We start from the raw sequence: 15,871 nt of genomic DNA on the forward strand, positions 1-15,871 counted from the left end.
CAGTATTATTATTATTATTATTATTATTATTATTATTATTATTATTATTATTTTAAAAAGTAACCCTTTAGTTTCGGTGACCAACCAAAAGTCAATATAGCAGATTAAAAACCTCATGTAGAAAAGCTTCAAGATTAGAAACAAGATCTATCTAGAAAGAAATGCCACAGATTGGATTGGGATCTTCTGCATGCAAAGCACTAAGCTATTGCCTTTCCTCTTGCCATGTGGGGTTTGTCCACTGATATTTCCCAATGTGAATAACCCATATAACCTGTGAAATGTCCAGCCTACCAATCCCTTCATACTCATCTTTTATCAATTCTGAGTGCATCCTAGTATCTGTTGAACACCATCAAACACTTGACAAGTACACATGCTTTTGTAAATAGGCTTCACTTTCTTTACAAATACCTAATGCAAAATTATTCATACAGAAATTAATATGAATCCTTGTGATTAGAAGATGCCATGCATTCATTGCTTTTTTAAGTTTAGAATGACTACATTTAAAGAAAAGCTGTGGACAAGGAATTTCAAGATGACTTTTATGTATAGGCAACTAAGGACATTTTGCTCTCTAAATAGATTTTTACAAGGCCCTTTGGAGAACAGTGGGGAAAAGTTACATATATAGTAAAGGTAAAGAATGGAAGAGGTTCAGGGGGGCAGAAAATACTGTCTGTACATGTAAGGTTAAAATTTTATCAGTTGCACTACATAAGAATGCCTATTTTTCACGTTTTTCTCATTATTTGTCCTCTGTCATTCAGTTCGGGCTTCAGAACAATAATGTAACATTTTGGGAAAAAGATGCAACTCAGCAATCCAGCACTGGAGGCTAAGATAGAGAAAATCTCCACAGCTACCATGTATTTCCCCTTGGTGCTCAAGTAGGTTGGAACAAAAGATACCCAAACACTGCAAAAGCCCAACATGCTAAAAGTGATAAACTTTGCTTCATTGAAACTGTCTGGTAACTTCCTGGCAAAGAAAGCTACAGTGAAGCTGGCAAGTGCCAGGAAACCCATGTAACCCAGGACACAGTAAAACATTGCATTCGAGCCCTCACTGCATTCTAATAAAATTTTGTTAGTCATTGAAAGCATGTCAGCATGTGGGAATGGGGGAGAGGTTGCCAACCATACAATGCACATGCCTGCTTGAATAAGGGAGCCAGACAAAGCAATAAAGGTGGATAGTCTTTGCCCCACCCACTTCCTCATTCTGGATCCTGGCTTAGTGGCCATGAAAGCCAGAACCACAGTTATGGTTTTTGCCAACACACAAGAAACAGCCACTGAGAAGATGATGCCAAAGGCAGTTTGTCGGAGGAGACACGTTACTCTGTTAGGTCTGCCAATGAATAGCAATGCACAAAGGAAGCAGAGCAAAAGGGAGATTAGGAGACTGTAGGTGAGGTTCCTGTTGTTGGCTTTGACTATTGGAGTGTCATGGTGCTTTATAAGTATCCCTAGTACCAGAGCTGTTATCAAAGAACATGAAAGGGCAGAAGTGGATAAACCAACCCCCAAAAGTTCTTCAAAAGTCAAGAAGATTACAACTTTAGGAATACATCCATTTTGATCTTTATTTGGAGAATGATTTCCTTGGCATTGAAAGCAGTCAGCCATGTCTGAAAAAATAATAGAAGAAAAGTTGTGTCTCCTCCCATATCCAAATACTTACTCTAGATCTCTTTGATAACAAATACCTCTACACATATTCACCTCTGAATTTACTAAAAGACATACTGGAATGTTAGCTTTGCCCCTCAATAATGCCTATTCCAGAGTACTCCCATGCAAATGCATGGTTCGCTGGGTCTTAAGAGAGTCACTTGCATTAAGTATAAGTTTTCCAACATGAGGGTGGAAAACCTGGGCTCATTTACACCAACCAAGATATTACACTATGAAAGCGATATGAAAGAGGTATATAAAAGGCAGGAGCCATATGACTGCTTTATAGTGGTATTGAAGTGCACTGTCAACTGTTGGGGCCCATTCACACATACCATATACTGCTTTCATACCAATTTCATTGTGTTTTGTCCTGCTTCAGTACCACTATAAAGCAATCGTGTAGATCCTGCAGTGCACTTTATTTATTAATTTATTTATTGCATTTCTATACTGCCCAATAGCCGAAGCTCTCTTTAATACCACTACAAGCAGTAGTGTGGCTCCTGCCTCTTATATACTGCTTTCATACTGCTTTTATAGTAGAATATCCTGCTTGGTGTAGATGAGCCCCCTGATGGTCTTCTTTAGACTTAGGAAACTATGCTTCAGCTCAGGAGTATTGCCAGTGTGTACAGCACCATAGAGTGGAAATTCCTGCAAGCGTCTTCACACATTCAGAAGCAAACATTTGAAGACAATCAGAAGCAAACATTTTTCATTAGAAAAATGGCTATAAATATAATAAATATTTGCAGAGGATGTTGACAGGAAAAGTTGCTAGGGATTGCATAACACAGTTCCTGATGGGACTGTATTGGTTGCCTATCTGTTTCTGGGTTGACACCGACTTATAAAACTGTAAATGACTTGGGACCCAGGTATCTGAAGGAATATGTTTTCCTCAACCAGACCATTCTTAGATCTGTAGGGGGTAGTACATTGAGTGATGTTATAAGATAGAGCCTTCTCCATGATGACATCCCAAGTTTGGAATGCCCTCTCCCATGTGACCAACCTTGCAATTTTTTTCAGTGCCAGGGTTAATCCTATTTCTTCACCAGGGCATTTATGACTAGTGAGCTCTCTGGTGAAATGATTGGCTAATTAATTAATTAATTAATTAGTTTTTTCAATGATAGTCAGTGGGACTAACAATAAACCTAGGCATACTCAGTAGCAGAGTAGGCTAGTGGCTCCAATGTCAGTGGAGGTGTGAGTCCACTCTGGGTTTCAGTCAGAACTAGTCAGAATTCTAAAAGAGCTATCCAAGGAGTTATGTAAAGGAGCTACCCAAGGAGCTGAACTTATTTTGGGGATTGGATTCAGGACCTTGGATAACTCCTTTAGAGTCCTGACTGAAACTCAGAGCAGATTCACAGCCCCACTGACATCAGAACCACCAGCCTCAGTGCTCCTTAACATTTTGCCTCCTTCCTTCCCTCTGTCCCTTGTTACAACTGGTTTTGAGTGATTGGAATGTGTGTGTGTGGGGGGGGTGTTGTTTATCACATATTACTTGTGGTTGAGAAGGAGAAAGAGAAGGGCTAGATCTACACCAAGCAGGATAAAACACTTTGAAAACGTTTTGACAACTGTATATGGAGTGTGTCCTGGGCCCCAACAGCTGTCAAAACTGTTATAAAGTGCTTTAAAGCAGTAGTGTAGATCCTGCCAAGGTGATAGTATTTGGTGAGCTGGGGGGCTAAATCTTGTGGGAAAGGTATTCGGTGGGCTAGTGTGGAGGACTCGCCTCAGCCACATTTCCCAGAAGACACACATAACCCAGCAGTCCATCAAACACAGCCTCCGAATGGAATCTGATAGGAGCTGGAAACACTGACATACTGAATTCTTCTGAAGGGTATCAGATATCATGGATAGAGCAACATTTGGGCAATCGGAAACATTTTCATCTTCATCCCCATAGGGATGATACAACCCGAACCACATGCTTCCCAGCTCCTGTTGGATTTACCCCAACGTTCAGTTTAAAATATGCTCTGCTACTTTTTATGTTTAGTGCCAGCAGTCTGGCTCCATTTTTGGCTGGAAAGATAAAACCTCACTGCCTATAATACAGTCGATTAAAAATCTAACCACACTAGCAACATTTGAAAGAGTGGTATATAGGCACCATTTGCAAATGGATTTATATTTGGATATCTTCTCTGCGGTGTTCTTTTCTTTTTTCTTTTTACTAAAGTTGATGTGTAATTTACTCCTTTCTACTTTTAAATTTTTTTTTAGAATGTCATAATATTTGAAACTGAGGCCTTGTGATTTTTTTTACTTGTTTTGATGGAACTTATTATTTAAAAAAATTGAGTAACAAAACATTTTCAATACTGAAGAATTATTAAGAAAGATTGCATGTGGACATGGAGATTGGAGTGAATGTTTGTCTGGTCTCATCTACACCAAGCAGGATATTCCACTATGAAAGTGGCACAAAAGCAGTATATAACAAGCAGGAGCCACACTATTGCTTTATAGTGATATTGAAGAGCATTGCAGGGTCTACACTACTGCTTTATAGTGGTACTGAAGTGCACTGACAACCATAGGGGTCCATGATACCAAGCAGGATATAAAACTGTGAAAGTGGTATGAAAGCGGTATGTGTCAATGGGCCCCAACAGCTGTCAGTGAACTTCAATACCGCTATAAAGCAGTCATGTGGCTCCTGCCTTTTTATATACTGCTTTCATACCTCTTTCATAGTGGGATATCCTGCTTGGTGTAGATGAGCCCTCTGAGGCCACAGCTAGAGGGGGCTTTATCCTGGGGTGAACCCTGGGATCACCCCTGTGTGTCAACATGATGCACAGGGGATCCCAGGATCAGGGAGGGATGATCCCTCCCTTGCCCTGGGATCTCACCCTCCCCTTTGGCCTCAGTTTTTCCATGGTCCTGGGTTGAACCCGAGACTGTAGAACGTGTGGCCGGGTGCCATACGTTGACCCAGTTCTGTGCAATTCCTCGCGTGGAGCCAGGAGTCATGCATCAGCAATATTAGGAGCACTGTGCCCATCAGGGGTAGGGGGGAGTGGGGAAAGTAATTTAATTTTTTTAAAAAAACTTACCTTTTGTGCACAAGTGTTTGTGCGCTGCTGATCCTTTAAGAAAATTTAAAAAATGGTGGGTGTGATGCGTTAAACACAATGCAAGATCTTCCCTCCTCTGTCACAGGATAACAGGTAGGTCTAGCTAAGGCTAGAGTTCTATTCAACTTCTCTAATAAACTCTACATTACCGCTCTCACCTTTCTGGTCAGAGATCTTCCCTTCTGGGCATGGGATGCAATCATAGCAGCAGAATGGTTCCCCCTCCTTCTTTTGCATGCTGTAACCAGGATGGCAATGGTCATTACATACAGAGAGGGGCTGTGCCTAATTCAAGAACGAAAGTTAATCTTCCGAAGAATACTTAAGGTACAAGAGAAACTGGACTGGAGTGAGATATTTACAGATTACTTAGCATCATGGGCAGCATGACGGAGCTCTTTTCTTTTTCTTCTGTGATAAAAACCTCAAAAATGTCCATTGCCTTAAGGCTTAGTACAGTGGGTTATAAAGGATCAATTATTTCTGTGCCACAGATACTAAGTATTTTCCTAAGAACGGGAGGCTGGGAAAGATAATTTAGTCTTCATAAAAGACCCTGTGTGGCGTAGTGGCTAGAGTGTTGGACTGGGAGTCGGAAGATCTGGGTTCTAGTCCTGACTTGGTTATGGAAGTTCACTGGGTGACTTTGGGCCAGTCATAGACTCTCAGCCCAACCTGAGGATAAAATGGAGAGGAAGAAGATTATGTATGCCATCTTAGTTTCCTTATATATTGTGCATCATAAGTCTCAAAATTCTGTCCTCTGATCAGATTCTTGATTGTGAAGGAGGAGGAGGAGGCAACTGAGGCTCTGTTGGTAATAATTAGGGGTGTGCACGGACCCCCCGCTCCGCCCCGCGGGCCGATCTGAAAATTTCGGATCGGCCCGCTCCGCCCATACTCCGCTCCTCTTCGCCGCGGAGCTCCGGCTCCGAATTGGAGCTCCGCAGTGGAGGGGAGTGGTGCCAGGTAAGGCCGGGAGAGGAGGGCGGGGGTTTACCGGGCCCTGCCACCGTCGCCACCCGTACCATTTACAACATGATATGGAAAAAATTAGGGGTGTGCACGGACCCCCCGCTCCGCTTCTCTTCCAGATCTGCAATTTGCGGATCGGGCCGCTTTGCTCTGCCCCCGCTCCGCCCATGTCCACTCCGCTCCACTGCGGAGCTCCGGATCCGGATCGGAGCTCCGTTTCCCCCCCCCCATAGGCTTGCATTAAGCTAAAAAAGTATACAACTTTTTTTCTGTTAAAGTTAGAAACCTCATGTTTGGCACCATGACACCTCATGGAGGTATACACACACACGCCAAGACTCAAGGCAATCCCATCATCTCCTGATTTTTGGGGAATTTATGAAAATCGGGCACCCCATTCACACCCCTTTTGATAGCTCTGTCAATTTGCACGTTAGAAACCTCAAACTCACCACCATGATAGCTTATCCAGGGATACACATGCATGCCCAGACTCAAGGCAGTCCCATCATCCCCTGATTTTTGGGGAATTTATGAAAATCGGGCATGCCATTTGCAGACGTGGACTGTTCTCTGACATTTGGACAGATAAAAAAAAGGGAAGTGAGCACACTCACAGATGCCATCTAGACCCACAATCATGCCAAGGTACAAGGCAATCCCATCATCCCCTGTTTTTTGGCGGGGCTTAAACCTGCAGACATCTCAATGGGGCCATTTCAAAGGATGCCATGAATTGGGGTGTAGAGATGAATCTTCTTCCACACTTGAAAAATGGATTTGGAACTTCCAAAACTCTAATTGAGCGCAGGAAGGACTTCTCCCCTGAGTCAAAGCCAGACACACACAACATCCCTGCGAGGCGGGCAGGGGAGGAGGGAGGGAAGGCAGGCAGGCAGCAGACATTTCTGGGGGCATAAGGAAGTGAGCCAAGGATAAGCCAGTAATGCATATAAAATGGAATAAATAAATAAATAAATAAATAAATAAGCAAAGGAGGGGTGGAATTAAAAGCAGCACTGTTGCTGAATAAACAACAAGAAGAACTTTTTTAAAAAGGCTATATCTGTCTTTTACCAGTAATAGGGGGACGTGCCCAGGGGAAGGGGAAGCAGCTGCCAATTTGACTGGTCCTAGTGACCAGTCTTTTAAGAAGCAACGCTGTCAGTTCAACTCATGAAAGCCATTGCTCCACCACGAGAGCTCTACTAAGAAGTCAAGCTCTCACTTCAACTCATGATAGGCATTGCTTTACTCTCTTTGGAGGGCTCTGATAGCCCTCCAAGTACAGGAGAGAGTGGAGGTACGTCCACATGCCCTAGGGGAGCTCATCCCCTTGCACCACATCTTTTCAGTTGTTCCCCAAAGTTAGGGTGGGTAGCAGTGCTGTGTTTCTATCTCTTATTATTGGCTTAGTATATGATTTCAGGTTGTGTTTGTGCATTTGGTGGGGCTACTGTTTTAAAAAACACTGGGAAAAGTCCATTCAGACTAAGAAAGAGAAGTTTCCAGAATCCCAAGTTAACCGTTTTGCCTATCCCCTTCTCCAACTTTGGGATCATGTGATCATGACCGGGAGTTGACTCTGCCCCTCAGCAATCGAAAAGGTAATCTTTTCCCCGCCTTTACCCTACTTTTTTAAAAAATTCTAGCACGCGAACCGCACCACGCAGAGAGGTGAGAGTAGTCTCAAAATGACCCCCATCCACAACTCTCTAAGCACAAGAAGTTTCAGAAAGATGGCTTCAAAAACAACACAGTTATCCCCCTTTCTTTTCCGCAATGCAATCCTATGGGCGAAATGTTTCAAGATGGCGATCGGACCGGACCGCGGAAAGAGGAGTGCTCCGAAAATGGGCACTTCTCTTCACCTTGCTTCTAGGGGTCCACAGTCCACTTCTACTCCGCCTCTGGGCAAGGCGGAGCAGGCCAATTCGCTCCTGCTTCTACGCTTCTAATCAGAGCGGAGCACATGCCTAGAAAAAATGCTTTCAAAAAGAAATTCAAAGGAGAATTGTTGTTGTTTTTCAAAAAAAAATCTCATGAATTGAGTTCAGGGTTCTTGTGCTTACCTCACTTATGACGTGGGTGAGAGGAGAGTGTGAATTATCTTCTTGTAAAATCATCTCTTTCATGGTCTTTAGCCTTCGCAGCTTCCCAAAATTCAATAAAAGCCCAGGAGAAGGCTTCATGAGATAACTTCTCCTCCACAGGGCTTTTTCATATCAGGAAATGTAGGAAACTGAGGAGGCCACAGAGCAATAGAGAGGTGTAAAATAGAAAAACAAACATACATACATAGCACCCTCTACCACCTCAAAGACATAAGGTAGCTGAAACACTGCCAAAGGAATTCAAAATAAATTCTAAAGCAAACTGAGAATGAGCCAGAAAAACTGATGCCTCTTTCATGGGGGAAGAGGAAACTGGAAAACAGATTTTGTTACAGCACTAGCTCCCCATCTTCCCTGGGGCTGGACACAACATGGTCCCCATGTACTAGCTACAAGGCTTTCAGAGAAATAATTATATTTTATGGATGTTTGAGAAATTCATTTCAGTCCATTTTTTAAAAATAATAATGATCAGAATTTACCCAGTTTGTACTTCCAGACCAAACATGGACTTGGATGCAATCTGAAGTCAAAGTCCATATCTGTCTGAGCTTGCAATATGATTTGTGGACTCCAAAAACCTATTCTATAGCATACATACATTTGAAAAATTAACACAAATATGCTTTAATCAATCAAAGAATGAGGCAGAAAAACTGAAGCCTCTTTCATGGGGAAAGAAAATTCTTCAGAAATTGGAAAACAAATTATGCAGAACTGATGCAGACATTTGGAAAAATACACATGAAAATACACATGGATTTTCATCTGAAAATGCAGCAGCAAACCTCACATTCTGATATAGCCTCAAGTCAGAACATGTTCAAGATGGAATTTGGAGAATGTCAGTGAACTCAAGTTTTGCCAATTTGCACAGCCCTAATTGTATTGCAAGCATGAGACATTTTTATGAGAAATTTTCTGAGCTTTTTTTTAAAATGACCCTTAGAAATAGAAGGCTGTTTTTTCAGAATTGTCTCCAAATATCCTTCACTATTGTTGATGTATTGGTTGCCTCCTCCTGTCCTATTGTGCCCTGGAATGATGGTAATACATAGGGGAGAATTCCAAGAGGCCATTTGCACAGAGCTCTGGTCTTACTCTCCATGTCCAAATGTATTTCTACTCAGACATAACTATTACGGAGTTCTATTATACTGTTTTTATACTGTTTTTTTGTGTGTGTGTGTGTGTGTGTGTGTGGTTTTAAATTGTATACTTTAATGTTTACTATTTTTAAATGTTGTAAACCGCCCAGAGAGCTTCAGCTGTGGGGCGGTATATAAATGTAATTAAATAAATAAAATAAATAAATTATAGATACTCCCAGGTTCATTTAGATTTTCTTCTTTAATTTTTTAGTCTTTCAGTTCTAATTCAAAATATGAATACTTTCCTAATGCTGCATGTAAGTCCTACCTGGTTAAACGAGCTGTGCCATACAATTGCTTTGTCATTAATGGAAAATGCTTGCTCTGGTGGAACTTGATGGTCCATCTTTCCAACTTTTACTCTCATGAATGATTGGTTTGGGAATGTGACCCAGTTTATGACATCAAATCCTTTTACTAATACTCCATTCTGGTCAAAAGAAATTTTGTCCCCAGCACTGTTGTTGAATGAGACACGTCTCAGAAAATGGTGAAGCTAGATTGAAAAAAGAATCACAAACAATTAATGAAAAGAAGCAAATATATTTTACTTTTATTTGATTTACAACATTTATATACTACTCCATATCTAAATGGATGGACACTGGGAGCTGAATCTCTTGGGCCACAGCTAGACCTAAGGTTTATCCTGGGATCATCCAGGGTTTGCCCCTGCCTGAACAATGGATCCCCTGTGTGTCACCTATATGAACAGGTTTGACCCCTGGATGATCCAGGGGTAAACCTTAGGTCTAGCTATGGCCTAAGATATCGACATATGCACTTCGAGGATATAATAATTGTACCTTGGATATAGCCATACTTCAAACATCAGAGCCAAGTCCAAATGCCTTTCACACATTTGCATTCATTCCAAATAGCAATGGGGCAAAAAAAAAAACCAATTCATGCCTGCGAGGGCAGAGGATACTCCCATTTCAGGCCCTCCTGGGCCCTGATGCACATGCCCAGTGGATTTTTGCCCCATCGTTGGCATCTAATAACACCCGTTCAAAAGTTGATAGCATTGTTATGCCCCCAGTCTACTGCATTATAGGAGGTGAACATTTATCCTTCCAATGTAATGAATGCAGTTAAATTGCATGTTTGTTGTGAAATGAGAGTTTATATTTGCTTAGCAAATGACAGATGAATGAGGATGTCATTAGTGATAGGCTGCATATGAATAGAGAAATGTCATCTCCAAAAAATAAAATGTAAACAACAAAACAAAACAGACAGCTGCAGTGTTTATTTCCCAACATAGTGGTCTTCATACACATTTCAAGAGACCTCTCTTTGTCACAGGCAACTCAAACATATGATACATACTGACAAGTATAAGTAATGATAAAACCACAGTTGATCACTTCTATAAACCAATGCATAAGACACTGATGTACCAAAAATAATAAAACAAATAATAATTAAAAAAAAGCTTACTTCAATTCTCCAAACCTTCCAAATGAAATTTGGGATTCTCTGTTTCTAACACAAAACTCAAAGAGAAAATAGTACTGTCTGCCCAAAATATACATAGGCCTTAGCTAGACCTAAGGTTTATCCCGGGATCATCCCAGGGTCATTCCTGTTCATTTAAATGAACGGAAGAAGGCAGGGATGTCCCCGGGATGATCCTGGGATAAACCTTAGGTCTAGCTAAGGCCTCAGTCTCAGTTGTTAAATACATACAGTGTTTTTCTTAAAAGAATCATGTTGTCAATAAGTATTTAATCTATATAAAACAGGAAATGGTGGGATTTATGTTGTAGTATTTCTCACAGGCATTACCTGCCATGGCCAATTATTCTGAAGTATCCGTTGTTCTCCTTCCATCATTGTTCTTTGTTTGGATTGGGATGAAAACATGTCATGTAAAGCATGTGCTACTGCATAGACAGCATTGTAAATACTGTAGCTGTGACCGGTCATGCTCATTTCAAAAAAAGCCCCAGGAAGACTCTCAAGCCTCTCCTCTCCCATGCACATATCACCCTCCACTGTGTCCAGAACAGGATTTGGGAATACACAGCCAAATGCTTGTTCCCAGAAATCTCTAATAAAACCATCTTCTGCTGTGCTGGATGGGTTTCTTTCTTGAAGAAATTCTTTGAATCCCTGAAGTTCATTGGAATGAATTGCAAAAGATATAGCACCATGAATGATTTGTATATCCCAATACCGTTGGAAGACAAGTGATTTGAATTCCATCTGGGCTGTCAGAATCCAGACTTTACCTCTTGGTTTTTGTATGTTGTCATCTATAACTGGTAGATATAATACCAATCTCAAAAATATGATGGAATCTGCTTCTCCATAGAAGACCAAGGCATTGGCTGTACTGTTCATGACTTTATCGTACATTTCAACCCCCATTTTTATTATGTCTTCCTTGTCATCATCAAAGCTTAAATTTGGGGGGCATGTTCCTATGAAGGCTAAACAGATGCTATTTTTGAATAATAATGGAAGCATGACTTTTAGAAACAGTTCTCCATTATCTTTATCATCAGCAATGAATCCAATCCATTTCCACTTGAAATGGAGAAGTAACTGGAGAATTCCCACATACTGGAGGTCATCAACTGGGACCATCCGATAAGAAGTGAGGAATTCAGATTTATGTGCCCTCCCTGGAGTACCACTATACAAGAGCTAAAGATGAATTTGAAGAGGGAAAGGAAGAGGGAGATTATAATGTGTTCAGAGAGTTATTCCTTGGTGTATGTTTTAAAATATAATGGCTATCTTACCTACTTCTTAACTGCAGTCTTTCTAATGGTTTTACTATGGTAACTAATTCTTATAGTCCTAGAATATGTTCTTTGTTTTATCAGTATAATGGAGGAGGGCAAAGGATTCTCTGCAAATATAAATACCATTTTCTTTATTGAAACTTTTTTCCCTAGTCCTGCTGGAATGGCAAATGGAACTGAGAAGACCAAATAGTAAGACATTTCTGATCTAAACTAAAAAGAAAACAAAAGAAAAAAGAATGAAAAATGTGAATGCACCAATCAAAGAGAATTTTATTTGCAGAAAACAGTACCTTTGGTGGTAAATATCAGTTTAGAGGAATTTGCTGAGAAATTGGTGCAGTGATCCAACTCATATTGTGAAGGCAGCACCAAAATAAATGCTTTTTCCTTGAAACTAGCAGGGGGCAGAGTAAGCACTTTTTTTTAAAGGCATGATTAACATAATTTCTAGTTTCTTAATTTGCCATACTAGCCATTCCTCAGAGAAAGTTATAATACTGAAGTGGAATGGAATCATATAATTCAGTAGCCCATATGATGCATTCTTAAATATTGTGTTTAAGAACAGCACAAAACTGACACAAAACTTTGGCATTTATTTGGAAAAGATACTCATTTGTGGGGGTTGTAGTTAACAAAGTCTTTGTCTGGTAATATATATGAATTTGATGTTTCAATTATTATAAGCCATTTTCAATCAATTATTGCAATCAATTTTCCCTAATATACTTATTTCTATGAACTTCTTGAACAAAGAATTGTATCAAGAAATTGAAGGATAACTGTGTTCTGCTCCAAATATTAGTCCAGAAAGACCCAAATTAGGTTGGGTCCTTGAAAATACAGAGCAAATCAAGTTCTCCTCATTCACGTAAATGGTAAGGTCTACCAGATTTAATGAAATGCACCTATCTCTGTCTTTGAACCTCACAGTCACATCTGCAAGAAAAAAAGATGTGTAAAAACAAAACACACATTTCTGTACTCTGTAAACACATCCTACCTGTGGAATCTTGTAGATACCTAAAATATTTGCTATCTGGTAGGAAGTTTCTGAGTGAAGTGCACCAATGACAGCAATTAGAATGTCCTGGATGTCACACTTGTAGTTGGGGATAAACCTGTTCCTCGTGGCAATAAGTTGCATCGTGGCATGATAGGTCAATCCAGCATCCGAACAGATGTCATACATGTGGAATCCGAATGTGACATTTGGTAAGATCTGGGGATTTTCATTGATCTCCTTTATAGCAAATGCCAAGGCCAGGATGTGCTGGTAGTTCTTAGTCACTACCCTAGGAAAAAGATTCCCATGTTGTGTTACAAGAAGCATATTCCGTACTTTGGCCTCACCTACACCAAGCAGGATATTCCATTATGAAAGTGGTATGAAAGAGGTATATAAAAGGCGGGAGCCACACTGGTGCTTTATAGTGGTACTGAAGTGCACTGACAACTGTTAGGGCCCTTGACCAAGAAGTATATAACACTATGAAAATGGTAGAAAAGCGGTATATGGTATGTGTCAATGGGCTTCAACAGTTGTCAGTGCTCTTCAATACCATTATAAAGCAGTAATGTGGCTAATGCCTTTTATATACCTTTTATATACATCTTTCATACTGCCTTCATAGTGGAATATCCTGCTTGGTGTAGATGAGCCTTTTGTGATGATGTATACAAATATATAGAATACTCCCAAATTGGCCAAATGCAGTTGTAAACTTTATCTCATGGCAATAATACCTCTTCGTAACGACCCCTACATTTGAACTATAAATGCAGAAGGCTGTGCAAAATGAATGAACAAGAATTCCAAACTCAAATGTCCAAAATCCATATTATCCTAATAGCTTCATTAGTCCAATTCAAAGATCATAAAATTCTGAGCAATCTTTAGAATTGTCTTAGTATCACAATCATATGGATTTTGCTTTTAGCCAATACTGCTACCTTTACTTTGTATGTAAGTAAAAAGAATTATTCATATGTCCATGTGAATAGGTCTCATAAACTGAAGTAATTAAGGAACGCATGCATTCATATTTGAAGTTAGGTCTGATAAATTTTTGTATATAGGACACTAATTTAGTAACACATAAAGCACTTAAAGTTACATTGTGTAAAACAAAAGTAACTGTAATTGCTGTGCAGTGAAGTTGGAATGTTGAGCCCTTATGTACAGAGAAAGGGGGAAAGAAAATGCATAGGTTTTCATTAAAAGGATGCATTCATTAGTTGCTCTTTGGAATGAAAAAATCATATTATTTGGAAAATAGCAAAACTAATATAGCATTTTGGAATAGCTATCCTGGTTGAAAATGATTCTGCATCATTATATTGATGGATCTGATGGATCTGCGTATTTTTATTATGTCAAGCTGAACATTTAATTAAAAATGGTGAATGCCCAGAGATGATAAAGTATAAAATTAGATGAAGTAGTTAGAACCATGGGGGAATATGATGTGTCAAAGAAATTGATGGAGAAATTAATTAAAAATAGAAAGATAAGCACAATTTAAGTACGTGCTTTTTATATTGTATTTTGTATTTGCGCTTTTAAATTGTTGGTTGTTTTATTATGCTCTTCATGGTTTTAATTTTTGTGAACCACCCAGAGAGCTTTGGCTATTGGGTGGTATAGAAATGAAATAAATAAATACGTCAGAAATAAAGTCATAATAAACATAAGCAAAAGTAAGTAGCTTTTTGTATGGGAAAAGAGAGTTTGTTCTTTGAATGTTACACTTCTTCTATATTAAGATGTATTATGTATTTTAAATTAGTTTGAGGCCGCTTTTAAAGGAGGAACCTTCCTTCATGGGATCTATCAGTCAAATAAGCCATTTTTCTGCTATCATGTGGCTGAAAGATTTAGTGCTTGTTCTTCGATGCCAAGCCAAAGCAGGCAATCTCAAAGTTGTTTGTGGTTGTACTGATGCAGTGGATTTCTTGTAGATTCAAGGAAAAGGAATATTGATGATCAGCAGTCAGGGTGGTGAAGTGTAAGGGCAGTACTTTGTCCCTTTTTGAAGTATCCTAAAGGAAGGGAATAGGTGTGTGGGATTAGGATTGGTCTGACACTTTAGCAATGTTAAATCCTACATGCCAAACCTGCCCATGCAGTTGAAACCTGTTTGAGAATAGTTTCTTGAACAGTATAGTAAGGTAGGGGAGTGGGGGAGATAATCTTACATGGTTTCTTCAGATGGTGTCTGAGTAGGTTCTTGCTTGAAGTCTTTCGGACTGGAGATGATGAAGCTCTGAGAACCAATGCCCCCAAAGATGATGTCTCCTGGCTGATAATACTTGCGAGTAATATGAGAGGAATCCTGGATGCCACATTTAACAACAGAACCCTTGCACCCCATGTAGGAAACCAGCATCACTAACAGCAGCACTGATCTACGCATCCTGACTATGAATGTTCACTTTGGATTTTGGTGTCTCTATTTGCAGAGACAATATTATCACCACTGTTTCCTAATATTACAGTGCAATGTATTCTTATTCCTCAGTCTTGGTGTTTATAATATCAAGTATCAGAGATCAGACTTAGGAGATGTGCCTCTCCCTAATGTTTAGCTTGAGTTCTAAATTAAATGGGAGGGGTTCTATTTATGCCACCATTTACAGTATTTGTAATTAGTTTTGTTATTGGCTACGATAAATCTAAGGGGAATTTAGCAATCCACAGAATAAATCACAGTTCTTTTTTGTAATTATCTCTCTCTCTCTCTCTCTCTCTCTCTCTCTCACACACACACACACAGAGAGAGAGAGAGAGAGAGAGCATTCTCTGTGGCATTGCTGTGTGTGTGGGGAACATTAGTTGTATAGCAATGAGCAACAAATAGTCCACTAGTGGTAAATATTTTGGACTGAATCCAGAGAGAAAATGAAAATCTGTCATCACAGGCCTGACCTGATTGAGAAGAGGAGTTCCAGAAAAATAGCCTCATGGCCTTACACAACCATTGCATGAAGGGCTGTATTATCCTATCTGCCTTTTTGTTCCCTCATAACAAGATAGGAGCAAAGAACTTTGAGAGGGATGTTTGTGCTTACAGAGTTCCATTG

The 15,871-nt window shown here is 39.9% G+C and overlaps 1 protein-coding gene across 1 annotated transcript; it reads right to left on the reverse strand.

Annotated features, from left to right (window-relative positions):
• Positions 1-737: 737 nt before the first annotated feature.
• On the reverse strand, positions 738-15,204 carry LOC134405540 (vomeronasal type-2 receptor 26-like). The gene is made up of 7 exons (XM_063136784.1): positions 14,987-15,204; positions 12,792-13,083; positions 11,909-11,998; positions 10,821-11,684; positions 9,298-9,525; positions 4,948-5,074; positions 738-1,636 (listed from the first exon to the last, which is right to left on the reverse strand). Exons 1-7 carry the CDS (start codon positions 15,202-15,204, stop codon positions 738-740), a joined length of 2,718 nt encoding a protein of 905 aa, XP_062992854.1.
• Between the last annotated feature and the right edge of the window lie 667 nt (positions 15,205-15,871).

This window comes from Elgaria multicarinata, chromosome 11 (genome assembly GCF_023053635.1).
Source record: "Elgaria multicarinata webbii isolate HBS135686 ecotype San Diego chromosome 11, rElgMul1.1.pri, whole genome shotgun sequence".
In the NCBI taxonomy this organism is placed as follows: domain Eukaryota; kingdom Metazoa; phylum Chordata; class Lepidosauria; order Squamata; family Anguidae; genus Elgaria; species Elgaria multicarinata.

Coding starts and splice junctions, on each gene's coding strand:
- LOC134405540 (XM_063136784.1), bottom strand. CDS start 15,204: ATGCGTAGATCAGTGCTGCTGTTAGTGATGCTGGTTTCCTACATGGGG. Junction 11,999..12,791: donor GTATCTACAAGATTCCACAG/GTAGGATGTGTT, acceptor TTTTCTTTTTAG/TTTAGATCAGAAATGTCTTA. Junction 5,075..9,297: donor GGCACAGCTCGTTTAACCAG/GTAGGACTTACA, acceptor TTCTTGAATTAG/GCACAGCCCCTCTCTGTATG.